The following is a 27,915-nucleotide window of genomic DNA, read 5'->3' as shown; positions in this document are numbered from 1 at the left end:
TATACAGATCCACAGCTGACAGACTGATGACTTGGATGCAAAGAGAACATCTCATAATGCTATCACAATAAAATTTTAATGTAAATCAAATATAACATACAAAAGCAATGCCTGGGCATTTCCCACACCACAGAGAATATAAGCCTTATCAAGTATTTTCTTCAGACATTACTTGTTCTTATTCACTTTTAATTAATTAACAAATTAACTAATAAATAGGCCTTAAATGTTCCATTATAACATGGCAACATGCATAACACTGAATATAATTTAAATAAATGTTCAACAAGTAGCAGTACTTCTATACCAGCTTTAAAACAAAACATATATACAACTGGGACATTCTTCAAAGCATTACTTACACAGACATACTTCGGCTATCTTGGATGCTGGGTACATCATACATTGTAGTCTTCCATGTACTCTGCTGTACCAGGACCACAGAAGGAATTCCCATAGACAGTGGGGATGACGAAACTCGAGGCTTTCCCCTTTCTGCCTACTGCTAATTCCCCTCCAGCCCTATCTGGCCTATGTCAACATATCTGAAGCATTAATCACTGTTGAAGCCCATCACATGATTATCACTACCAAAATTCCTGTGAACAATCAGCAGAGAACCTGAAGGGAATATAAGGAAGTGTGCTGGAGGGGTGTGCTCAACGTGGCTTTCTTCCCTGACTTCAGTATAAAAGGTTACCAACGTTCTGGAGAAAATCATGCCTCCATTCTCAGGGCAAATGTTGAGAGACGAAGGCAGAAATTTTCCTCTAAAATGTTGGTAACCATATTTCAGAATACTTGGTGCCACAACTCAGATTACAGTCATAATCTTCATTGATGTAAAAACCTCAAATCTCATACAGGATTTAACATGCATGTTAACACATTCCATCAACAATTATTAGCTTCCTTACAGAAAATTATACAGGTCTACTAGCCATTCAGCCAACAAAGTAAACAAATTTATATTTAAAATGTAGTCAGAACCAATTACCAATGGCAACTTACTTACAGAGTTTTACAAATAGTGTCAAGACATTTATTCATTGATAAAACGCAGTTATTAATCCTAATATAGAATAAAAGGTATAACATCCTTTACAGTATGCTGAATAATGTAGGATCATGTAGCCTGGCTTACAAACTTCCAAATTACATTTTCAGTTCTAATTTTGCCTCCCATTTAAGAAACAGGTAAGATAAACTTTGTCTAAAACATCTTCAAGATTATATCATCCCATGGCAGGCAACCTTACAGTACAGCGATTTTGATTCCCACTGTGTGTTGGAAATAGAACCTAGTAAATTCCCGATGATGATGCAAGTCTTGAAGTTGTTCCAGACACACAATGCTACAAAATTTACCACATTCATGACAGTGACAGGACATATCCAAAATAAGTAATAGATCTGATCAAATATAATAACAGTATACAAGTACATACTTCTTTTTTGTATGACTTGCAGGAAAACTTGAACATCTTTCACATATGCATACAATGAATCTTATACATCAAAGTTATGTGTTAATTGGAGGCATAATGTAATGCATTAACCAATATTTTTACAGTTTCCATCCCTTAAATATGTATATATAACATACCTGCCCATCATTCAGAGAGATTATCTTTAGGAATAAAGTTTCCAAACGATAAATACCAAGCACTTAGGAAGCCAAGCAAAAATACAATTCACCATCCTGACTGGCTTTAACTACTGCCATCAGGGCTGATATTCACATTTAAGCTTTGCTGTGAAGATAACCAGTCTGAATTCTAAACACGTAACAAAACATGAACTGGCAGTAGCACACTGCTGCCAAATGTATAGGAATATAGGCTGTGAAGTATAGAGATTTATGAAAAAAGCATATTATTCATCTGATACATATATTGAACATTTTTGATCAAATCGTTTTTAGTTAAAGAAACAATGCTTTGCAAGCTGGCACTGAAAACTTCCTGCCTTCATTTTTTCAACTTGCTATAGGATATCACCAATCCATAATAAACCTTCACCTGCTACATTTTCTGTGACACCAAATTCATTATTTTCAGTGCAAACCATCACATCCACTTCTCACTATCCTGCACATAAGCCAGTAACAAGGAGACTGCTTGTTTCTAAAGGAACCTAACACATAGCAAAATGATCTCTGATGACATTTTGAATACCTTAGCTTAAAAATTGTTATGTTACAACCATAATTTAAAATATTTCTCTTAAAATTTCCAGTCTCTCTTAAAAAATAACAGTTCATGTCCAATCACTTCACATGTAAAGCACGAGTGTTTACTTCCGCATATAAATAAGCAAGAGAACAAATATACAGTTACAATTAGTATAATACAGCTGTATATATCAGGATTATAACTTACACAATCTGATTTACATATCAGTCAGTCAATTGCATTTAGAATCATTACCACTCATTTCAAGTCTCGAGTATCATTCACTTTTACGCATCTCATAGCATAAAACAATATATTTTAACAGTCAATAAATGTTTCCATGGTGTGTCCTCTTGTTGGATTCAATCTTAATTAAAAATTAATAACTTCCCTGACTTCTCCTCCTAAACTAAAATGAAGTGTTATACATGTTTCTAAATTTGAACTACAGTTCTAATTATCACTGAGACATGTAACGTGTCAAACTGCCGAATGCTACGACCATAAACTCTCTAAAAACTGGTGATGAGGGTACATTAATACAAACATTATGTTTCTGGACATTATCCAATGTGTTTAAATAAAAACAGAACAATGGATAATGTCCAGAAACATAGTATTTGTATAGACTTTCTCGTTCTTTAGCTAATGTGTAATTTTAAACTTTCGGAGTAGAGTTACGGTGTGTGCTGAAGTCGTTCCGGTATTTCAGCATTCTTCAGTTTCACATGGTCAGAAGTAAGAGAGATCTGATAAAACCTCAGCCAAAAGCATTTTGGCTCTAGCAGTGAGGGCAGAGTATAAGACTTGGGGGCACACAACAGACCAAACAGTGACTCAAGCGTTTGATGTGACTGGAATTTGTCCCCTTCCAAGTCAATACAGAAGAGAAAATGTTTCGGCATACAGTGGAATTGCCTGTCTTAAGGGGAATGAGCCAAGAGGGTCTGGCTTAATACATAGGAACAGGGTTAGCCTAAAAGAAATAGAGACTTTCAAAGTTTTACAGAAAGAAGAGTTTTAAGAGCATGGTCGAGATACTTATATGGTTTGAAAAGTATGGCCCGAAGTTTACATGGGTACACCTTTTTACGGGATACAGCACAAAAAATGTGCACTTTAGGTGAATCCCTCACACGCTCTACTACAGCTCTCGGGTTTTCATTTCCCCATATACGAACGTTGTGTTTGTTCACCGTACCACTAAACTAGCCTGCTAAAGAAATCATTACTTCCTTCATTCCGTTGCTGCATGTCCATACAGAATGAGTGACGGTGGATTTTGTCGTTTTCAGTGAGGTTCTGCAATAATTGCAACCAGTAAGGGAACATTCGTAAACGTTTCCGCAAGATATTCCACATAGTCTTTTGTGGAACTTGAAGTTCTAAACTTGCATGTGTTGTCGCCTTTTTGGGTTGCGCCTGTAAGTTTCACGAACATGAGTTATTTAAACTTCTATTTCTTTTAGGCTAACCCTGTATTATGGAGCACAGTGATATCCAGTTGGGAAGCGGACACAAATCTCACGGTGGGAGCACGAAAACTTTCCTGCTGGACAGCACTACATTCTCGTTCTTATTTCCACTGCAAAAACTATACACTGGATGCCATCCTTATTCACTCTGAAGATGGTGAATGTATGCCAAAACATTGGACCACTTCAGTACACAACAAAACTGAACCCTGGAAGCTGAAACTACACATTACCCCATAAACCTGTAACTTGTACCTAACAGGATATATATAATATGAACCCATTTTTGTTCATGATGCAAGTACTTCAACTGGCAATTCAGTAATAAGATACAGTCCCTCTTCTGGTTGTCCTATCCACCCTCATAACTCACCCTGCAGAGAACTTCTTGTAGCTGTAGACCAGAGGCAGGATAACTACAGGCCACGGGCTGGAGTTGCCACTGAACACAATTCTGAGATGCTGATGAAATGCTTAATTTTGTATGGGAAAAAAAACCTGATACTGCACACAAATTCACATGTTTTGCATGAACCTTGGCCTGCCTAAGATTTTGGTTCCCTTTTGACAATCCACCTAAAATATAAAATTTGTTCATAATATCATACATGATGAAATATTATACAGAATAGTCCACCGCATAATGGTCAGACTTCAGAAGAATATTCTATGTCATCTGACACAAGGTATTTCCTATAAACATCACTGTTACCAAGTTAAGTAATACAGCAGGCTAGGATCACTGTAACCCATTTATTTTCGGTCTTGCTGTTGTGTTTACCTGGTGCAGTCATTTCTCGTTCCACAAAAGCACCCGTTAAAGGCAACAGTCGCTAGACCAAGTGCATATTTGATTCAGAGATCACTGTAAGAACTTACTTCAGCTGTAAACGTCTAAGTTAGTAACAGAGCGATTTAAAGGGAAGCTGGGTTTGTATTCAGTGCTACATTATGGCAGTCTGTAACTCGATAAGGGCGATGAAAACAATTATTATTCAGAGGACACTTTTTGCTTCAAATGACATGTGGAATATGCTCATGAAGTCTGAGCATTATGTGGTGGGGCACACTAAATATTTTGACTAATTCTGTAAACACACGCTCACATGTTATATATGCTAACATACCTGTCCACAAAACACTGAAGAATCAAAATATGATGAAGAAGAAGAAGAAGAAGAAGACTAAAGTGAAAACCATACAAAAGAACATGACAGAGACATATGAACAAAATATATTTATTATTTATCCTCATGTAACTTTATTTTTCGTGTTCTCATACTTGAGTTTCTCATCTAACTTTACATTACATTTCATCTCTGACTTAATCATCATCTTTGGTACTTCAAACATATGTAAGGCTATGGTATGGATTACTATAGTGTATGATAAGGAGTGCATTTTATCTATTTGCACTGTGAGAACTATTCACTAACTAGCGGTACTTCTGTCCCTCATGTCAGTTCCAACAAATCTTATTAATGTTCAGTTCACTCAAATACCTCATTTGATAGCTGAAGCAACTGTAATTATTAAAAAGACATATCTATGCAAGCTTGATAATTAATGTGATCCAACATCCTAACAGGAGTGACACAACTTAAACAGAGGCCCTCAGTCCATCACAGTCCTAACTAAGATTTCACCTGAACTAAACAAATATTCAAAATTATAAACCAAGTTTAACATTTTTTATGGTGATGTAACATATTAAGACTGTATTTTTGCACTTTATCCATTATCCCATTCTTTCAAAACAACTACATTTCAGAAACTGGCTGTCTCCATTATTATGTGAATACAAATCTATTCTGCTGGCTCCCTTGGTACAGCTGTTCTCAAAAAACGGACACCGGAAACAGATCCAATTTCTGATTTTGAAAGAAACTCTGATAACTGACAAAGTCAAAGAGAACAGTTTTAATCAGTTATTAAAAACTGGATGGTAGATATTATGCATATTACAAATCCTTTCCTCTAAAACTCTACTGAAATAACAAAATATAACACCCTTGATTCTCAGAATAAAACAAAACACAAAGAATAAATTCTCAACATACAAAACAAATATGGTACATTCCAGTATATGGCTGTATGCATAACAAGCCACAACAGTATGAAATAGCAGAGGGGGAAGGCAGGGAATAAATTTTGTGAAGTAAATTCTAAAACAAAAGACATGGAGGGTTCTCATAGCAATTTATACGAGAAGTGAAGTCTTCTGGGATGTGACGCCATATAGTCTTGTACAAAGGTAATAAAGAAAAGAACGTTATTTTTGCCTCCAAAATGAAATTAAAAAAATTACATGAGATCCCATTAGTGCATAATTTGTGAAAGTTGGAGTTACTTTTAGATTGTACTGTACTTTGGATGCCATGTATATCTGCAGTCATGCTGTTTTAACCAACCAGCTGCTTGGATGGCAATGTCCATGAAATGTAAGTGAAGACATCTTTTAAACCCTTGATTTGTGTTTTACTTCACATGACAATCATAATGAAGCTGAATATATAAGCAATTTCTCAAGTAGTTATAGGGAGGCCAAATATGAAGACCTTGCTACAGACAATTCAGCATGGGATAAGGCCCCACGCCATTTCCTGATACAGCAGTGGAAAAGTTAAGCAGTCAGCCATATAAGATAGACCTACACAGTTCTTCGGTTCAATATGTGTGTGATGTAATTTGTTTTCAAAATTATCTGGTACCTGAGGCTGCATTCACAGAGTTATCATTTCAGAGCTTCCTGTATATTGTTGAGCTGTCTCTGATTGATGTCTCCATCTGGATGCCTGAACATTTTGCAAAATGCCCTCAAGACGACTGCACTGTATTATGCATAATACCCAACCAGCATTAACAGCACAGTTCCATTAAAGACAACCAAAAACAAATTAAGATAATTCTAATACATATCAAACAGACCTCAGCTACCAAGGTAGGAATATTCTGTCTCTTATGTTATGGATTGTTTAAACATCTAACTTTACAGTAAATATTTGTAGGTCTACTTAAAATACCTTCAGTACAATTTTGTTAATCATCAGATGTGTCAATTCATAAGTACGTTGACTGCAACACTGGAAACAGCCAAAAACCGAAGCTGCATATCGGAAATACAAGTGACGGTCATTCTGAAACAATGCAGTTAAGAAGACATTTTTTAATGGAGTAAATTATGAAATACATCATTTCAAATTTTGTCACAGTGCAACGTTCTTAAGGGTCGCTGCTATGAAGATTATTCTATGGGAAAATTACAAGATATTTTAACAGAAAGCATCGCTGCACTGAAGTCTTCTTGGACAGAAGCACACACATAGTGGGACCTGCTCTCTCCTGTCGCCACTGTGCGGACCATGACACAGACAGAACAAGCCTCAAAATGTCAGTTTTTACCTCTGCAGTGACGTAGTTAATCATGCAAGATTTCGGTGCCCTTCTTTGCTGTGAAACATTCAAACTGTACATGATACCTATTCCCACACAAGCAGTTGCCTGCGAGGGTTCTGGCATTATGCTGTCTCACCCTTCTGCTTTCATATTTTCTACCTGTGCATGGGGTCTCACAGACTGTAGCATTAAGGCTCCATCTAATATGTATCACAGCGTGGAGGATATGTTTTAACATGACAAAAAATTCTGTTTGTTATGTCAGAAGTGCACCAAAACTACACATACAGACATGAAGATGGATGAACAGTGATACTGCTTGCTGTTTTCTGAGATGTGACACAGAGTAAATTGGTGGATCACTACATACATCTTCAGGGTACAAGAGTAATTACTCTTTAAGATGGGAGCAGCACATTCCAGCCAAGTTCACACAGTCACAACCCAAATGACCATAGCCACTGCAGTGAGCACCTCAGACCTTGTCCTAAAAGAAACAGGCCTTCAGGGTGTGAACTACAGGAATCAACTCATGAGGAAACTAACAAACTGCAGGACTCTGTCAACACCGCAATGAATACCGTTATCCCAAAACAATGTATAATGACACTATTTTCCTTTATGTAAACTTGAGTGTTTTGGGGCGTACTTTTATGTACAGATTATGAAAATGTTGACAAAATATTTTGCTGCTGCCCAACATTTTCCTTGGTGAACTACATTTGTCACTTCTTTGAAAAACAAGAAAATGTGTAAATTCAGTCTAGAAAATTGCAAGCATGTGGCTGTTGCTTGATGTAATACCAAATACCATTCAACCATTAGCTAACAGACTGTAATGCCATGCACTGACTGGTTCAAAACCCACGACAACATATTGGACTGGCCAGCTATCTTATGGTTTGATGTCCATTAAGTTTTGATCCCCCCCCTTGAAAACGGTGCATGATACAACATTTTCATGCTGGGACTGAACTCCATTTATTATAACCATCTACTTTTATTTAAAGAGAGAAAATGTTTTTTTTTCACAGTAACTGGCAATTTCTTGATTGACCGAATAATTACATTCTGAACAGAAACAGGGAAGATACCAACCACAAGGGGAAAAAGAATGCCTCACAAGGCAAACAGCGAGCTCTCAGAATCAGCTTCCTTATTCAGTTGGCGATGATGTGACCTGGATGCACTCGAGGAGGAAGAGGTGGTGGTGGTGGTGGTTGTGCTTACAGCCGACCCTGCTGTCACAGATGGCAGCGCCTCCGCAGCAGCAGCTCTCTCTGCCAGAAACCGCTCAAATTCACTGCTCGTCAGCGATTCTTCAGGAACAGTCACGGCACCACCAGATTCTGGCTAAAAACATCACAACATTCCTCATCTGCACAAACATCCTGTCTATATATTATTTCCTCCTGTGAAGCCTGAATATCAATTTATTTTTAGTTTATTTAAAAATTCTGTCAGTAACTCAGGCTAGAGGCATCAAATGATCAAAGATCAGTGAACAATGAACTGGAAAGGATGTGAAAGGACGCATTTGTGGCCTAATTAAAGGTATTACAGCATAATTTGCCTGGAGGGACTCAGGAGAACCATGAGAAACCTCCACCTGGAGAGTCAGTGTCCTAGTCTAGATTCAAACCAGGCACCTCCCAAAGAAAGGTCTACAGCATTACCACATGAGCCAATTTGTTCAAGCTGAAGTTCATATAATGTCTAAAAAGAAAATCTAGACCGTACCTCACAGGAAACGCACTCCGTCACCATAACGAAGCCCAACGGGTTAATGCTGTTTAGGGAAACAGTCACTGTTTGTTGTGAGAACCATACGGAACACACAGATACACTCTGTGGGCAGAATATATAGCAATTCAGTTCCTACCTCACAGGAAACACATTATGTTTCCACTACAAAGTCCAACCGGTTAATGCCATTTAGGGAAACAGTCACTGTTTATTGTGAGAACCATATGGAACAGATACACTCTGTGGGCAGATTGCAGTTTTTCAGTTGTTACAGCAGGGGGTATATAACCGTGTTTTTCTTCTCCTTTGTGCCTCCTCAAAGCATTCTTTATCATCTGTATTCCACTCAAATGTTTAGCCCAGCTCCTTTCAGGGCCACTGTCCCCTGTTGGCCTACTTTCAGATCCACTGTTTTTCATCAGCTCCATATATCCGTACCCTCATTTTCCTCTTGTTTACTCTTCTACCTTGAAGATGGAGACAGCAGATTCGTCATAAATATTGGTTATTTTCTAACACACTACAGTGTCACGCATCAGAAGACAATGATCTTCAAATAACTTTCTTGGCTTTTTCTCAACAAAGACCTACCAGACAACCAAAGATATTACAAAAAGTATTTACAACCAAAGATATTACAAAACGTATTTTGTAATCTCACTAGTACATACCATGGCCACAGCTGTAAAAGCAACATGCAAGTTTCGGAGAGAGTCCATGGGTGCTATCTTATTCCTCATACGTAATACTTTCTTTTAATTGCATGAGCAAACCTTCGTTTGTTTTTAATTTGAGTGTTATTCCTTCTTTGAAATTTCAGCTGCAATGAGTGGGTACTTCTGCTTGCTCCAAATAAAATCACATGTTAAATTCAGAGCATATGTTACATTCTGATGTGACAGCAAGACTAAAGCCTAGTGTAAGGAACATAATAATTATGAGTACAAACAAAATAAAAGCATATAGACAAAACAAATCACTTGCATATCTATCACCAGAATGACAAAACAAATCACCTGCATATCTATCACCAGAATGACAAAACAAATCACCTGCAATAACTGTCACCAAAAAAAAGAAACAGTAACCCAACCAAAATATGTTACCAGAGAACCAATACCCAAGAAGAAACAATTACTTTTATTAAACCAAACCAAATCAAATATAACACATATATTCCTTCAAACCAATGATTTCCAAGCTTTAATATCACACAAATACCTTCCTTTGAAAAATTAATATATTTAAAATCACACTTTTAAATGTGAGCTGACTGACCAGAGAACCAACATCTGATTCCCAGCAGGGTCAAGAGATTTCCTCTTTTCCTATCATCTTCTGCAACCACTCATATCAGTCTTATGGCGAGGTTAAAAATACAGGGAGCTATACCACCACAAACCCCATACATCTTCACTGGGTAGTATTTAATTAAGTACAGTGGAAACTTTACTTTCCTTTCACCCTAGCAACTTGAGTTAGATTAGGTTAGGTTCCATGAACACTGTTTATCAACTGCATGGGCTCTACTGACACCACATCATTGTAACATAAGGTAAAGCTGTCCGTGTGCTTAATTAAGCACCAAGCCATTTAAACATATGAAGGAGTAGAAATATTGCACCGCATATCCCTAGCCTCAGGAAAATGCCGCGCCATAGCTCAAGCGGTTAGTTGCTGGCTTCCCACCATGGCGGCCCGGGTTCAATCCAGGGTCTGGTCAAGTGGGATTTGTGGTGGGCAAAGTGGCACTGGGGGCAGGTTTTCTCTGAGTACTCCTGTTTCCCCTGCCAATCTTCATTCCACCAAATTCTCCATCATCATGATCACCCAGGGCAGGCTACCGTAGGCCCATCAGTGGCCACCGTTCCAAGTGGACCCAGTTGGACCCCCCCCCCCCCAAAAAAAAAGAAAAAAAAAAACCTCAAGAAAAGAGGGAAGTGAGTGGGTCACTTTAGCCCTGGCCACTTTACCCCAGAGAAAGGTATGTAGGCCCCAGAGCCAGTCAGGCTGCTGTGAAGGCCACTGCCAGGAATCAAACCATGATTCCTTGGTTGTTCAGCTCATAACACAGTCACCATACGCAGTCTCATGTCATTAATATATTTTATAATGGAAGCAAATATGAATTTAGAGTTACCAATGAAGTATGAGCGCTGCGGTTCTCACGACAGGGAATCAACCTGAGTGCTGGAGTGGGTTATGTCCATCAACACCAAATTTTGAGAAACTGGGCTTAAGTTCAACTGCAGCTTAAATGTGACACAGACCAGAACACACTCGGAAATCCCACGCTCACAAGTGAGGTACACCTATGGAGGTGTGAGGGGGCAGAGCAGTGTAATACAGAGAATCAGAAAAGTACATTATCTCATTTTGACCTGAAAGTGGAAACAGAACACTCCAGTACTCACGCGACAAAAGGCAAAGATCACAGTCTTCTCATACGTGATGTCAGGTAGTTTGGTAGATTGGTAGTACTGTTTTAAGGCACGTCCACATTACACATGCTCGTGCTCATGTGACTCGCTATGCTCGCGAGTAATGTGGAAGATATGACAAGCCACGAGACAAGCAAATTTTTATTTTAAAAACTATAGCCAATAAATTAAAATACGACTACAGCCTATGAACACTACAATTAAATATACGGATCCTCACGAGCCAAAGTTTGGCAAGCAACTGGAGTAGTGTGGATGCAGATTTACGAGCACAAGAAAAAGCCAGACGAGTCTCCTGATGAGCACAAGCCTGGCGAGCACGAGTAATGTGAACACGCCTTTAGAGGAACCCTCTGCGCTACCTTCAGGGTGTGGGTTCCCAAGAAGCACTGGTACTTACTACCAGTTGACATGTTGTCACATCCCAGGAGCCCACAATCTTAACAAAACCTGTTTTAACATTAAGTATCTACCATGCTACTTCTAGAATGCACTATCAAAACCTGAAAAACTCTACACTGCTCTCTAAACATAGCACTTACCTTATCATCTAGCCAAGCAGCCATTTCATCAAAGTCACTCTCCTTGTGCATCTTGAAACAAAAAGAAACAACACAACACATGGCAAAAACAGAACCAAGAAAAGCAAAACTTCACACACAAGTTCACATCCACAACTGTCTACACACGTAAGCTACTCTCAACATATGCAAAGCAGCAATTTGACACTTTCTACTGAAGTCGGGTCATGGACAAAATGAGCAAGATTGTCTGCCATTTATCTCCCTTGTAACTATGTCTGTTCTGCCCCCCACTCCCCACAGCCGTCACTTATATCCTACTTATCAATCCATCTCTCTGTGTTCCTGGTTTTGCTACTGACAGACAGAAGGTTTGTACTGCATGTAGAGTGGGGAAAGAGGCATTCTTTCCCTGACTCAGGTGTCATGTTGTCTACTTAATGGCTTAAGGTGTGGTTAGGTCTATGTCAAGCTACGCAAAGATGTGGAATCCAATGGGACAAAACAAAGTGACGTTTCATCCAGGTGCTTAATTAATTAAGCACTATGCCATGAAGACATGTGTTTGAGTGCGTATGTAAAGCTGTGCCACTGTTGAACGTGGCAGTAGATGGAAGTGAGTGGTCGGCTCCACATCCTGGCTGCTTTACCCCCAGGAAAAGAGCCCTCACTACCCATTGGATAGGAGACTGGGTGAGCCCCAGAACAGGACTGAATGCTTTGGAGAAGAGTTGCTTCTTCCCCTTGCCGGGAATCAAACCCCACAGACCACCACTATACCGACTGAGCTATCCTGGGCAGACTCTATACTCTAAATAACAGAATGATCACGAGATTATGGTCAACAGAGGTGATCTAACATGGGCCCTTAATCAATGGGAGGGCAGGTATTCTTCACATACCCAAAGTTTTGACCGCGGTAGAGCTGAAGCTGTCAATGTGAGCAGAAACATCTACACAAATTTCCGAGGAGCAATCAAAACCAAAACCCTCTGAAGGAGTCCAAGCTCTTACCCCAAGAGCACATCGCCTTTTTGTTGTGCTTAATGACGTGACCAGCCAAATGGCGAGGAAGGGCATGGAGAGTGCTCTGGTTAGTTGCTGTTCCCCCCCTCTCCCCCCCAGCTTACTGGCAGACGGATGTCAACGGCTTCCATTATTTTGTATGCCCTTTTGAATAATGTTTAACTGTGACCCTTCTGTGTATGCAATTTTCATGTCTCTTAATTACTTCAAGTTAGTGTGACTTTGCTACTTTCCTCTGCATAGGTGAATATGACCACACTAGGATCATGCTCTGTGTCACTGCTTATCTCTTTACGTTGTCGGACTTTGTACTCCAGACACGAGAACAAAACTGACATTAGCTTTACACTGCCCCATAAAGGTAAAGGTAAAGTTGTCCCTGTGCTTAACTAATTAAGCACTAAGGCGTGTGGGGGAGTGGATGTATAGATCCACATCTCCTTGATCTTGGCACTATTTGGAGGTGAGTGGTCAGCTTCACGCCCCGGCCGCTTTACCCCCGGGGAAAGAGCCCCAGTACCCACTGGATAGGGGGCTGAGTGGGCCCCAGAGCCAGTCTGGAAACATTCTCGACCCTACCACGATTCAAACTTCAACACCTCAGTTGTCCAGCCAGTAGCCAGTCACTATACTGACTGTGCTATCCCGGCTTCTCACATTTCCCCATACCATAATATATATATATACAAACACACATATACATTTTTTTTTTTATTTGGCCATCATCACTGAAGAACTCCGAGATTTGGAATCCCAAATTTCCGGATGACTAACATAAATTCAAATGCATGTAAGCAGGTGACAAAACTGAAGTACTGTAATAACAATATAATGATCAAATATACACTAGGCTTCCCATTACAAATCTCCCACCATGCTGCACAATATAAGCATATGAAGATACACAATGAAACTGTAACCTTACCCTAATCAGTTCCTCCTGCTGAGATGATGCATCAGCGGTCTACTCTCAGTTCAGGAGGAGGCAGGCAGAGGATACCACCAGGAGCAAGAGCACACATCACGTCCCAAACGGGGCATGCACACCAACCAAACCAGGAGCCAAGATGTCAGAAGTAGCAACACAAAGTGCAGGGAAGGGGGTACAGCCATCACACCAACAACAGGGGGGAGGAACAGGACACAAGCAGAGAGAAACATGTGGTCAGATACAAAATACACGCTCAAACCAGAAGCTACAGAACTACATGATCTACATCTACAGCACACTACGTGAATTGTATCACTGGTTAGTCTGTCTGTTAAGTTTCCAGGTGTTCACAGCGCTGAATGTTCAGACTGCAGTAGTCTGAGTTGCAATACTATACAGTAAAGGAGGAGGGTAGCGGAGTTTCACAGGAACATGCCGCCTCCATCTTCATGGTAATTTTTACCCGGACGACTGAGGCAGCATATATCAAACACTCACAGAAACCTTTGCCATTGCGCTTTACATGGTTTCTTCAGTTTCCAATTCAAAATCCTTTTAGAACACTAAAGGACTTCTCCTGCTCTTTCGTTGCTGCATTCCTGTTGCTGTAGTGTCACATTACAGTCAGATCGAAATTTTGTGTTCTGCATTTAGAGAAATCCCACATTCATTGTTCACTTTTTCAAACCAAGTCAAAGCACAATACAAACAACATATGATTTACTCACATTTAGTGAATTTTGGGGGCACGTGGTAGCATAGTTTGTTGAGGCGCTATGCTGCGGAATCGAATCCCAACGAGGTGGATTTTTTCAATTTGACTAATCTTTCCAGCCGCACTATGGGCCTGGGGGTCAACTCAGCCTCTAACAGAAATGAATACCAGGAATCTTCTTTGGGGTTAACAGCAGCCGGCGCATAAGGCTGACAACCTTACTGCCATCTGTGTGCTGACTGTCTAGAAAATGTGGGAACCTCAACGTCTCACAACCCTATGGGCCTTCATGGCTTATTACAGGGATACTTTTACTTTACTTTACTTATTTAGTGAATTTTTAATGGTAAATAACATACACAATCAACTTGACAGTATGTGAGAGCAAGTACTGAATTCATAACAACTGCAATTATAACATTCTGTTACTGAAANGGGGCACGTGGTAGCATAGTTTGTTGAGGCGCTATGCTGCGGAATCGAATCCAAACGAGGTGGATTTTTTCAATTTGACTAATCTTTCCAGCCGCACTATGGGCCTGGGGGTCAACTCAGCCTCTAACAGAAATGAATACCAGGAATGTTCTTTGGGGTTAACGGCAGCCGGCGCATAAGGCTGACAACCTTACCGCCATCTGTGTGCTGATTGTCTAGAAAATGTGGGAACCTCAACGTCTCACAACCCTATGGGCCTTCATGGCTTATTACAGGGATACCTTTACTTTACTTTACTTATTTAGTGAATTTTTAATGGTAAATAACATACACAATCAACTTGACAGTATGTGAGAGCAAGTACTGAATTCATAACAACTGCAATTATAACATTCTGTTACTGAAAAGCACAGCCATGAAAAGATGTCAGATTCTCACAGCACTGAGCACTAAGATTATATAATCTCTTGGGATATGACACCTTGTACTCTAGCAGACAGGTACTGAGGTGCCTTTGAAATGTTGGTACAGACGAAGAGAACTTCAGAACATCACATCCCAGATGACCATAACCTTACTTTCATCCACATTCCTGGTTAGTGGTGCTTTGTCTCGGAGGAAACTGAGAGATGAATGAACTTAACTTCACACTGGGCACATTCAGCTCCATGTGTATGAGACAGGGTGCGCTGTACTTCTTGAATGTAGCACAAACGCATCTGACAGTGTCAGTAGACACAATATGAACATGAAGAAAGAAGTCTTCTGGGACCGGTCGGTTCTCACGGTCTCTCCGCTTGCAGATTTCTTATATATTTTTTCTTCTACCCTGAAGATGGAGGCGATACGTTCCTCCGAAACGTCGGTTAACACCACATATACACGGTGCCAAATCCCAGAAGACTTCTTTCTTCATAGTCACCGCCGTGAAAGCCTCAAATCTTACACAATATGACCAGCTACAAATATACATAACCAACACCATGCATTATAATAATTACCTACACTGGAACACCCAAATTAGTGTTCCTAGATTTAAGGCTTTCCCTCATTTAATGTTCAGTTTCAGTGATCCCAAGTCAATCTCAAGTGTTATTAAAATCCCTCTGTTCAAGATTTCATGGAGTTCAGGGTTCAAATCCACTTACTCCCAAAGGAAATTTACATGCGTGTTTCACTGTACACAGAGAAAAACAAATTTTAAAAAATCAGACAGATGAAGTTACATACCTTGGAAAGAAATCGGTATTTGTTACAATAAGAAGATATGGACATGTGTTAAGAATGAACAAGGATCAGTCCCAGTTTGGAATATGAAACTAAAAGGGAAAAGCTAAAGCAAAACATTAAGACCAAGACTGGTACAAGAGGTTAGGAAAGTTGTGCAATCAGGAAGGAAGAGCTTAGGGAGGAAAGCGAAACATGAAAAGGTTTTTATTCCATACAACAAATTTCAACATACAGTGCAACTTAATATTGTCCCTTTTCTTTCTCACAGCACTTTCTGGCCACATATGGCCATCATGAGGTGTCTCTGATTTGCTAGCATTGTACGATATGTCTGTTGGACAGGCAATAAGTTGCATTGCAGAAGGAAATATATTGTATGAAATAAACAATATATTAATGCAACAGGATGCTGAAATACAGTATTAAGGAAAGGCCTGGTTGCTGGGTAACCAACAGAGAGGAAATGTCTAGTAACATCCAAAAACCTCAGGCATAACAACAAGTCTAAAGGCTGAGATCCAAACCCAGGACCTCTCAAATATGAGTCAGGAGTGGTAATCATTCAATCACAGTATTCTCACATGTGACTTTCAAGGAAAGCAGTTAGTATATATTCGCATATTTGTTATTAAACATGGAACTTCAGTAAATTTGACTTGGTTCATCCGTGTCTGTCACACTAGTAATAGGATGAAAGGTTGTTAGTGCCATCCAGTGCGATTGATAAGTGTTATGTTTCTTTCTCCCTGCTTTGAAAGAGAAGTACAAAGGACACGAACCAAATTGGTTCTAGATTTCAACAAAAAGTTTTTTAAACAATACTTTGTAAATAGACTAATAATAATTTATGTATTGTGACATGTTGCGCTATGGATGGCGCCCCTCCCTCCCCGCCAGCCGTGACGTGCCGAGCGGAGCCGAAGTGAGCCGAGTCCCAGCACACTGGTCACTATGCAACGCGAGTAAACAGCGGTTGCTAGGCAAAGCGAGTTAGTCAGCAGCGAACGAGTTGAAGTGTAGCAGCCACCAAAGACAGTTTTCAAGGCAGCAGTTACGAGTTACGAGTTAGCCAGGCAGTCAACCAGTTAGTTGTAGTCTAGCATTCACAGGCCAAGTAATTGTAATACTGCAGATGGCAGTAATTGTGAGATTGTAAACTGTGTGATTGTATGAGCGAGTGTGAAATAAAATTCGCTATATCCAATACGGCATGAAGTTATTTGTCGCATTACACACCCAACACGTGACAATATGTTTTGGCAAATTCATGCACATCTTAATAACTGTTAAAGGATAATATTTTATATCTATAACATTGTAATAGTAATTTCCATATGTATCGACAATGTCCTTCTGAAGATGGTCGCTCTAACCGAAACATGTAAAAGATGAAAGATTAAAAAAACATAACATTTATCAATGACACTGGACAGCGTTCATAATTTTTTATGAAACTTCAGCTCTGGTTCATGTAGTACATTCACAAAGTACCTATCAGTTGTACCACACTGAAATCAAAGCAATTTCAGATAAACAATGAAAGGTTACTTTTACAGCTACTTTGTAAAGCTACCATGCAAATTGAAAGTGGTTACCTATCATTTTTCTTTATGTTTGAGACTAAAAATGAAACATCTGAAAAAAGCTCAAGATGTTTCTCTCGATCTGAGCTCAAGATTTGCACATTCCTACTACATATTAAATTTTTATTACAAAGACAGAGTTTCCTTTATCATGTACTTTGTGTCTTCATGACAACTGCACACAAGCAGACAAGAAAGGAGCAGCATCAAAAAGGACAGAACCCAACAAAAGCAGTACACCCACAGATCACCTGTTGTACCACTATCCTACAAATGTTTGGGGGCTGTTTGACTTACAACCGCCTGAGTCCGATTTTGGGCTATGGCTCCAAGCGCTGCGTTCAGCTGATCCGGCTCCAAGTTGTCCTGATATGTGCTGCCACTGTAAAGAGTAGGCGAAGCGTTATAAGTTTCAAGGTCATCACAGTTTTGGAGCCAACATGCTTCATTCAGGGTGAGGAACTGGCTCAGTTACATAGGCACCCTGCAAGAAGGGTAGTCACCACTCTCTATGGGAAGGGGTACAGAAATGGACCACAGAATGGGCCACTAGGAATGCAGATAGGAGAATACACATAAAAGAAGAGAAATGGCAGGTGGATAGAGAAAAATACATAATGAGGACCTTCAAAATCTGTATACAAGTAATGAAAATTTAAATTGGAGGGACATGCAACAACCATGGCAAAGATGACAAATGCATACAAAATTCTGCCCCAAATCCTTGAAGGACTTACATGTGGACGGGAGAATAATGTTAATAGGATCTTAATGAAATGCAGGAGGCCTGATGACAGGATTCAGAATCATGAAATAAACCTTAACATTCCATAAAGAACTGGGAATATCATCAATAGGAGAGCAACTATTAGCTTTTCAAGGACTCCAATCCATGGAGTTTAATTTACTTTGCTTAGCTGGTTGCTTGCTTGGTTTGTTAGTGAATCCATCAGTTAGTCAGGCAGCTGCATAATGAGGAGCTTCATAACTTGTACTCTTCTCCAAGTATAATTAGAGTTATCAAGTCAAGGAGTATGAGGTGGGCAGGGCACGTAACACAAATGGGGAGAACATTAACGCATATAGGATACTGGTGGGAAAACTAGAAGGAAAGAGACCACTGGGAAGACCAAGGCGTAGGTTGGTGGACAATATTAAAATGGATCTTAGAGAGATAGGATGGGATGGTATGGATTGGATTGATCTGTCTCAGGATAGAGACCAGGGGAGGGCTCTTGTGAACACCATAATGAACCTTCAGGTTCCATAAAATGCTGGGAAATTCTTGAGTAGCCGCAGATTTGGCTTCTCCTCAAGAAGGGCTCAGCTCCATGAGCGAGTGAGTAAGCTGTAATCACAGCGGCCTCCGTAGTCTAGAGGTAACGTTCCCACCTCATGACTCGTAGTACACAGGTTCAAATACCCGGCGGAGGTCGTCGAATTTTTAAGGGCGGAAAAATTCAGGGAACAAGTCCTCCGGGAGGGACTTTAAGCCGTGGGTCCCATGTCGTAGCTGTACGGCACATAAAAGAACCTCATATCTCCAAAGGAGGTCACTGAGCCAAATTAACGGACGTTTACCGCCCAACAGCAGTCTCTAATACCTCTGGTAGATGGGGGAAGCATTACAGATACCTCTCAGCTAGTAGAGCTGGTCTCGCTGGCTGGGCGGGACTGATGGTAAGCACCAGTACCGGTAGGATATAGAGACTGGTAGAAATCATAGAGGGAAGCACAATGGACCAATACAGGTCTCAGTGCATGGGGAAACCCACCCTCTCCAATAACTAACTAACTAACTAAGCTGTAATCACCAGTCTGCATTCTTGCCTGATAACACTGTGAAATTATCAAACCTTCTGCATGGAAAGATAATGCTTTATTCCCAGATGTCCAGACATCTATCACAAAAGATATGCATCACAAATAAAATTTACAACATGAATCCAGAAAATCCTGTGGCTGGAGGACACAAGTGGATAAAGAAAATAAAACAAAAGCTTTACAAAGGATCCATTATTCTGCACACAATGTAAAACTGTACATATCATTAACAAACAAGTTAGGAAAGGCAGACATCAGAAAAGAATTCTGATGCATTTGCTCCTCTGTTTAACTGTCTTGAAAACAGGGACATTAAGAGTAAATGCATGTTTCACTGTCCTCTGCAAATTCTGTTTGAAACAGTTTCAGCTGTGATAAACATTTAGCGAGTTACACTTGAAATACAAGTAGGTCTTCATGTAAAGTGTTTGTTGTTCATGTCCAATTTTAACAAAAAAAAAAACTCTAATGTGCCTACAAATTCAATAAAAATCGTCTACATCAAATTTCGTGACAGTCCAATCAGTGGGGCTGCAGCTGATACATGGCTCAACACGGCGAAGATAGTACACAAACTTTTCAGCTTCTTGTGAACACATCAAAAAACAGAAAGAGGGACATACAGTAAACCCTCACTAATCCAGATTAATTGTGGGAGAGAGATCACCTGCATTATGTGATAATCTGGATTAGTGAGACAAAAGATAGCCCTAAAAGATCACAAATAATTGAAAAATTTAATTATCTAAGCAGTGCTGATGCAAGTAAATGCAGAAGTAGCACAGTAGCACTGTACAGACTTTGTTTAAAAACTATAAAAGTATGAGACCTTTATTTATTGACAGAAGACTCGGAACTTGTTCTTGTTCTTGAACATAACAATGCAGATTTGAATACGTTCTGTCTGAACAGACAAGTGACTCGTCTGCCTTTTAAAGTATGTACTCATCTGACATCTGGATTAACTGCAACCAGATTAGTGAGGGTTTTACTGTATTAAGATATGAACCGTGTTACGGTTCTTTCTGTGTAGGGTCCTTGGATTTACCGTCTCTCTCTGGCAACTACCTATGCTACGACGTGGAGCCGATCCTTTTCCCATTAAGTTCTTTGCTACCAGAGGTCACGTATTTCCCCTTCCCTCCTGTCCCGACACAAGCTATGTTTACAGACAAGTTCGTCTGTCGCTCTTTCCTCTTTGGTCTCGACCGAGAAGGTCGGTTTTGGGCATCGGAATTCCAGTTTGGTTTGGATTACGCATGTTGCGTAGAAATTCTGTTTCGGCACATTACGTACTACTGGAAGAGAGAGAGAGTCCTGTCGAGCTAGCATGAGCTGGCTGGCTCGGGAGTTTATTTATTTATTTATTTTTCCTGGTTTGTAATATAATTTATCAAGTAAGTACTTACTGAGTAAGTTGGGCGATGTGTATTGGGACTGCCCTGTATTAGTGAAAGTGCCACGGAGTTACGTGAGTTACGACTGGTTAATGAGTGCCGCAATGCGGCGGGGGCACTTTGCTAGGATTGACTGTTTTGTTTCTTTCAGCTCTGTTTTAAGTATTATTCTGAAATCGGGTGTAGTCAGAACATAATGATTGATTTTCATCTTTTGCAATCAGATTATTGCGACAGTTTAAACCCTGTAAATTCAAGGCCATTGATCAGCTCATGTCGGTGAACCTAAGAGGTCGCAATCGTTACTTTAACTGCGTGCCCATTCTGATTCTTTCTTGACTTGTGTTTATTTGACATTTCTGCTGCCCTTCAGGCGAAGCTGTGGTATTTTCCTTTGAGATACTTGTACGATTTATATTTCTATACTTATGTTACAATATACTTTATGTTATTGAAAAACCAGCTGGATTGTTCTGCTTTCTGTGTACTCTGCTTGATTATTTGTACTGCCTAAAATCTATGCCAGCTAACCCTCTTGGTTCCTCCCTTGAGATCCCCTTCCACACTGGGGAGGCATTGGAACACCACGCGACAAACAGTCGATTGTGAGCTCCGGCCGTCTTCGAAGAGGTGGATCGGCTCAGATATACCTAACATAGTAACTCAATTTGAGAATTCTGCAGCATGTGTGGCAAATGTGAACAGCTTACCCCGCTTTGGAAGACTCGTAAGTGACGTTTCTGGACTGAGCAAACATATCAAACTCTGTATCCTCCTTTTCCTTCTGTTGTGAGCCATGTTGGGCTGGCACACAGCTGATCATACTCAGCTGCGCTGTTGCATTACCACTCCCTAAACCTGACAGAAACACAGCTGGTTACACATTCATGCTATAACACTAGGTCACCTGCTAAAATTACGTAATGCTGAATGACATATGGTTGCATGATTGTGAAATTATGAATCCGAAGAACATGGAAGGAGTTGAGGCATATTTTGACTCTATTCTGCTACCAACAAAATTCTCAACATCTTGGTTACATCTCTTCGACACATTTCCTCTGAACACTCTTCACGAGAGATATCATGACATACTTAGTCCAGCAAATTTGGTGTTAAGGTTAGGACCATCCGCCACTCCCCTCGAGGTAACGGAAGGGGCAGCTTCGTCACTCAGATCTATGAGAGCGTCAGCTCCGGCCTCCACTGCCAGTTTCTGAGTTGCTGTCACAACTTGGGCTGCTGGTGCCTTCACAGTCTGCAGACTAGCCTCACGGTTATTTTCAAACCGATTATACCTAAGATAACAAATGAATAACATATGCAATCAAACCATGCATCTGTGAAACAATTTCAGGGAACAAAATGACACACACACTGCAACTGGCAATATAGTCTAACATCTAAATTAGCATACAGTTTAACACTGAAAAATACTGTGCAACTGACCTTAAAAATAAATTATTCAATTCATCATTAACTCGAAGGAGTTCTGCGGTGATCTCATCATTAGCCAATTTGCCTATCAGCTCAACCAGCCGATGCTGCATGGCTTGACATGTACTGTGTAGCTCCTGCAAGTAAAAACAATAATAAATAAGCAATGCACCTTTTATGGTAGGAGTCGGGATAGCGCAGTCAGTACAAGCGACTGGCTACAGACTCAACAAGTGAGGGGTCAGAGTTTGAGTCCTGATAAGGACAAAAATTTTCTCTTCTCCATGTCATCAAGACTGGCTCTGAGGCCCAACCAACCTCCTATCCAATGGGTCAGGGGCTCTTTCCCCTGGAGTAAAGCGGCAGGGCATGAAGCTGACCACTCACCTGCAACTAGTGCCAAGGTCAAGAAAACATGGATCTATACATCCATTCCTCCATACATCCTCATGGCATAGTGCTTAATTAGTTAAGCACAAGGATGCCACAGATCGGGTAATTAGACACAGGCATCAACACCACTTTCTTCCCAATCAGGTTAGTATTCTATCCTGAAGATGGAGGTAATATATACCTCTGAAACATTTTGGTTGTAACCTAACAGATTTCAAGGTACCATGTCCCAGAAGGCAATAATCATACAGCTTCAGGGATAAAAATGTTTTCAACATCCAGGTTCCTGGAACCACAGCCTAAGAAGTACCAGCCTTTGCTTTACCTTCAGGAGCTCCAGGTCGCTGGGATGCTCCTCGCCAGGCGTCAGCTCTGTGAGCATCTCACTCAAAACCACCATATTTCCCTGCACCACATCTAGTTCGCTCTGCAGCTTGCCGAGCTGGTCAAAAGAAAGAACAGTGGGTCCAATCTGGGAAGCGGGCGTCACAGGCTGTGTGGCAGGGGAGCCTGGAGGAATCGCATGTGGCGACACAACTGGCGTTGGTGATGCTGGCATGTGAGTCTGAAGTGATGACACACCCAGTGTGACATCTGCATCTGGGATACTCTGCCACAAGAGCAGAAACATGCATGATCACAACTAACTCTCTTCTTAGGAAGCTGACAGTCACTCATCTGGTCTACAAATTACTCAACTTATTGTGGAACCTTAAGGTTAATTAATGGGTTCACAAGAATATGTCTTCGGACCTGATGAATCAAGTCTGTGCCCTCACAACCTATTTCTCTACCATCTATTTTAACATTATCTTTCCATTCATGCCTAAATATCCCAGATCGTCTCTTCCCTTCAGGTTTTCCAAACAAAATTTTGTGTCAAACTAATATCAAATTCTACGAACATTTTTAACAATTTTTGTGATGTCTGTGCTCAAAATAAAAAGTTAGACAATCTCTGTGAATGAGGACAGAAGTGCCAACATTTCCTATGCTGCCTAAGTTGCATAAACACTTTAAACAAGTACTGCGCCACAAGCACTTCATCAATTTTTGCAGTTGCTTTGATTTACACAGAACCTGTGGCATCACCCTCAGAAATTCAGTATGTATTACCCTCTGCGGTGTATGAATGGGGGCCATTGTGTCCAGATCAGTCATTGGGAACTCGATCCCCTTCTGTTTCAAATCATGGTACACCTGCACCACGCCTGACAATTCTGTTTGATGGCGGAATGCATCGGCCCAGCTTTGAATCAGACTAAGCACTTTTTCTTGAACAGCTGTTGGAGGGTCATTCTTGGGACCTGAAAAGCAGAGTTCACATCTGGTAACCAGACATCCGGACAAACTGGACACCATTTATCTCTTAGCTTAGACTTTCACAAACAAATTGTTTAAACAACATACAAAAAGACAGGAGGCAAGATAGCTCAGTTTGTATTGTGACTAGGCTACAATGCTGGACAGGCGAGGAATTGGTTTTCGATTCTCGACGGGGTCAAGTGATTTTTCTTTTCTCCACAGCGTCAAGACCAACTCTGGGGCCCATCTAGCCTCCTATCCAATGGATACCAGGGATGTTTCCACAGGGGTGAAGTGGCAGGTGTACAACCACTCACCTCCAATTATTACCAAGGTTAAGAATACATGGAGCTGTGCCCCTCCCATGTTCTCATGGTGCGGTGCTTAATATGGCACAGAGATGACTTAATCTTTGCTCTACATATGAAGCAATATGGATATGGACCATCGCAAGTCATTCTACAAAACAATCATCATATTACCAAGATGACATGGGTCACCCTTACAAAATGGCCTGCATCTGACCTTCATGTGACCTTGACATGGAAGCTGTCCCGTAACTATATCCCACGGGAGTATGCAGCAGCGAGTTCTGGCAAGTGTTCACCGATGTTTTGGAGGAACATGATGTATACATGTAAGACTTGAGGTTTCCACGGCGGTGACTATGAAGAAAGCAGTCTTCTGGGATTTGGCACCGTGTATATGTGGTGTTAACCAACGTTTCGGAGGAATGTATCGCCTCCCTGAAGATGGAGGTGATACGTTCCTCCAAAACGTCGGTTAACACAACATATACAAGGTGCCAAATCCCAGAATACTGCTTTCTTCATGATGTATACATCTTCAGTATGTGTTCCTCTGAAATACTGGTACTCTGACTACCAGAATACATGGTGTCATGACCCAGATCACGATATAAACGACCAACAGCGACTAAAACTTCAGTAATTTCGCATGAAGTATGGGGCTGGAAAAGGGTGGTGACCAAGTTCTCACTCGGTATTTACGAGTTGGCTTTCAAACTTATGGCGCTCTTACTTAGTCCTGGCATATATGAAATGACAAACCACATCCAAAGAAGATAAGGTCAATCTGCTTCCCAAGTTATCACAATCTCTTTTTTAAACTTGATTTATTTTTCCCCACTGTTTTACACCTGGCCTGTGGCTGTCTAGGACAGACTGCACAACAACAGGACAACAATGGTCTTGCCTGCAGAGTGGAGGAACTACAATGAGATACCAGAAAATACTTATCCATTTTCTTCTGGTAACAGAAACATCTCTCCAACTGCCATATTTTCGAAACTTTTCCTACTCCTAACCATGTTCCCTAAAACATGTACAGATGCAGGCTACCAGAAAGGATTTAGGACTTTAAGATAATATTATCACGTATGTTAGTGTCTGTACCATGTTCCCTTGTAATGTCTTGTAATACCTACCTTTACATAAAGTTAGTATTTTCCTTCTAAGATTACTGGTCCCAATATAAACATGACATACTAACACCATAGGTCTGAGTTCACCTTGAAAAGCCAGCAGCTGCTCAGTCATTCAAAACATTCCCAGCATTTTACAGAACACGAAGGTTCATTACTGTGTTCACAAGAACCCACCACTGGTCTCTATCCTGAGCCAGATGAATCCGGTCCACACATTCCCATCTTCTTTCGCTAACATTCATCTCAATATTCTCATGTGTTAGGGGTTGTGTGTGACTAAAACAATGAGTTTTCATTTCGATGATTGGATTTATTGACACCTTACACATTCAACTCGAGACTAAACATAATTACAATGCTTTATCATTGATCTACACACTTTGCAGTTTGCTGTTACACATGCACTAGGATTCTCAAGTCCTCACAAGTCGTATCCTGGCAACATATTTATAACAGTCTCCCTATCACTTCAAACCACACATGAAGTCTTCTATGCCCGGCCTAATTCCTTTCTTGCCATTTCTTCTCAATCACCTTGAACTGCCTTCTCCAGAACTAGACCAAATTCTTGACAAAAAATAACTGCTCCCTTGGAACATCTTGTTATATATCCTTGAGGTGGACGCACAGAAAACAGTGTCTTCTATTGTCCTGCATTGTTTTAGGTGTGTTTACTGATCCACTGCCTAGCAATAAACGTCCTATTCTGTGTGCACTGGCTCCCGTGGGAATGTGTCTACTGAGTCGTTGCCTAGCAATGGGTCTATATGTCACAATATTGTTCCACCATCTACATCTTGGTCTTCCTCGGAGTCTCTCCTTCAGGTCCTCCTATCAAAACCCTGCATGCATTCCTCTTCTCTCCCATTCATGCTACATGCACTTCACATCTAATTCTAATATTGTTTGGCAAGAAGTACTAGTTATGAAGCTCTTTGTAACGTAATTTTCTCCAGTCTCCTACTATTTCATACCTCTTAGGTTCAAATATTCTCTTCAGAGTGACAAAAAGTACAAAAAATTAAATTATATTAAATTTAACAAAGTTATACCACACTAATTTATCCCTCACTGTATGAAACTTCAAGCTTCACAGCAACCAAATGTAACAAGCCTTCTCAAGTGGTCGGTGCTTCCATATACCTGGATTATATAACATTGAATGGTAGGATGAGACATGAAGAGTGAACTGTAAAGGATTTGGCAGGAAGTAATCATGGTACAACTAAGGTACTACTAGCCCAGTATTTGGCTCAAGGAACTGAGGAAAACCACAAGATCATTCAGTCAGGATAGCAGCTGTTCCAGCAAAGTTTCAAATCAAGGGCTTCCTGAACATAAGTCATGAACTTCACCACTACACCAACCCCTTCAGCATGATCACCCAAGATTCACTGTAATCTGAATTGCATTAAGTTATACTATAGTACACTACACTAAAACAGCCTAAACCATCTTGTAAAGATGACAGATGGCGGACATCTACAGTTTGCATGACCTGTTCCAAGGTAGTAAGCAATTAAACTGACAGAAAATTAAGAACACCTCACTTAATACATACCTATCAGTTTGACTAATTCCTGAACAAACTCCTTGTTGCATGCCAAAATATGAAATCGTTTCCCACAGTTTTTGACACACGTCTCCAAAACAGTAAGGGTATACATAACCACCGTATAGTTTTTTCCGGCATTTTGTGTTAGACGTTTCCTGATGGCTTTGATTGCATCTTTGGGCCCATCTTCAGTGTCATTAATGATGTCACAAATTTCCATATTCAATGCCCAATTTTCTGATGCAAGGGCAGCATCTGTGGCTTGTTCTGTAAGTACAAAATATAAATCAGCGTAACTGGCATACTACATTACCCATGACTAATGCATTTGCAAAACATACTTAAAGGCGCCCGTTGTAGACTCACAGCAAATAATTAGGTAACTTTCATGTCAATATCGCTATCGCTCCGTACCCAATTACTTCCTCGTTTATCAATTTTACTTGTCACATTGGTACATTCAAACGCCCATCTGCCAGCTGTCACGGAGGTGGGGGTACCGACTTAATATGTGCATGGAAAACATAAAAATGAAATGTTTCGATCTCGTAGAGTTTATTGTAAACATGATTAAACGTTCATACAGTTGAAACAATGTTATATTTAACGTAGTTTTGACAAAATATATTCAACGCAGAAAAAATTAAATCGATAGTCGCTTGTTGTAGTAATGTATCAGAATTGCGCTCATGGTCTTCACACAGCAACTTTTCCGACACATAAAGTTACACGTTAAATTATAGTTTAACACTTATTATACTAGTTAAACAGTAAAAAAACATTACATTTTACCTATTCTTTGCCCGACGGGCGAAGCAAACGGATTTCCTCCGAAGAAGGACATGTCTTACTGACAAATGACAATCATGTGATGCAACATACCC

At 40.3% G+C, this 27,915-nt stretch overlaps 1 protein-coding gene across 3 annotated transcripts; it reads right to left on the bottom strand.

Annotated features, from left to right (window-relative positions):
• Positions 1 to 51: 51 nt before the first annotated feature.
• Positions 52 to 27,915, bottom strand: LOC111873494 (TOM1-like protein 2). Of its 3 annotated transcripts, XM_023868251.2 has the most exons (12): positions 27,824 to 27,915; positions 27,038 to 27,298; positions 23,841 to 24,031; positions 23,050 to 23,334; positions 22,344 to 22,468; positions 21,990 to 22,192; positions 21,605 to 21,752; positions 17,971 to 18,055; positions 13,705 to 13,743; positions 11,775 to 11,825; positions 8,144 to 8,398; positions 52 to 6,786 (listed from the first exon to the last, which is right to left on the bottom strand). In XM_023868251.2, the coding sequence occupies exons 1-11, from the start codon at positions 27,873 to 27,875 to the stop codon at positions 8,165 to 8,167; spliced, it is 1,674 nt and encodes a 557-aa protein (XP_023724019.1). In that variant the 5' UTR covers positions 27,876 to 27,915; the 3' UTR covers positions 52 to 6,786; positions 8,144 to 8,164. The 3 variants fall into 3 exon arrangements, with proteins under 3 accessions (XP_023724019.1, XP_023724020.1, XP_023724021.1); XM_023868252.2 differs by lacking the exon at positions 13,705 to 13,743; XM_023868253.2 differs by lacking the exons at positions 11,775 to 11,825; positions 13,705 to 13,743.

Source organism: Cryptotermes secundus, unplaced genomic scaffold, assembly GCF_002891405.2.
Source record: "Cryptotermes secundus unplaced genomic scaffold, Csec_1.0 scaffold395, whole genome shotgun sequence".
Lineage (NCBI taxonomy): Eukaryota > Metazoa > Arthropoda > Insecta > Blattodea > Kalotermitidae > Cryptotermes > Cryptotermes secundus.
Note: the sequence above shows the minus strand (reverse complement) of the source record. Positions and strands in the feature narration are given on the sequence as shown.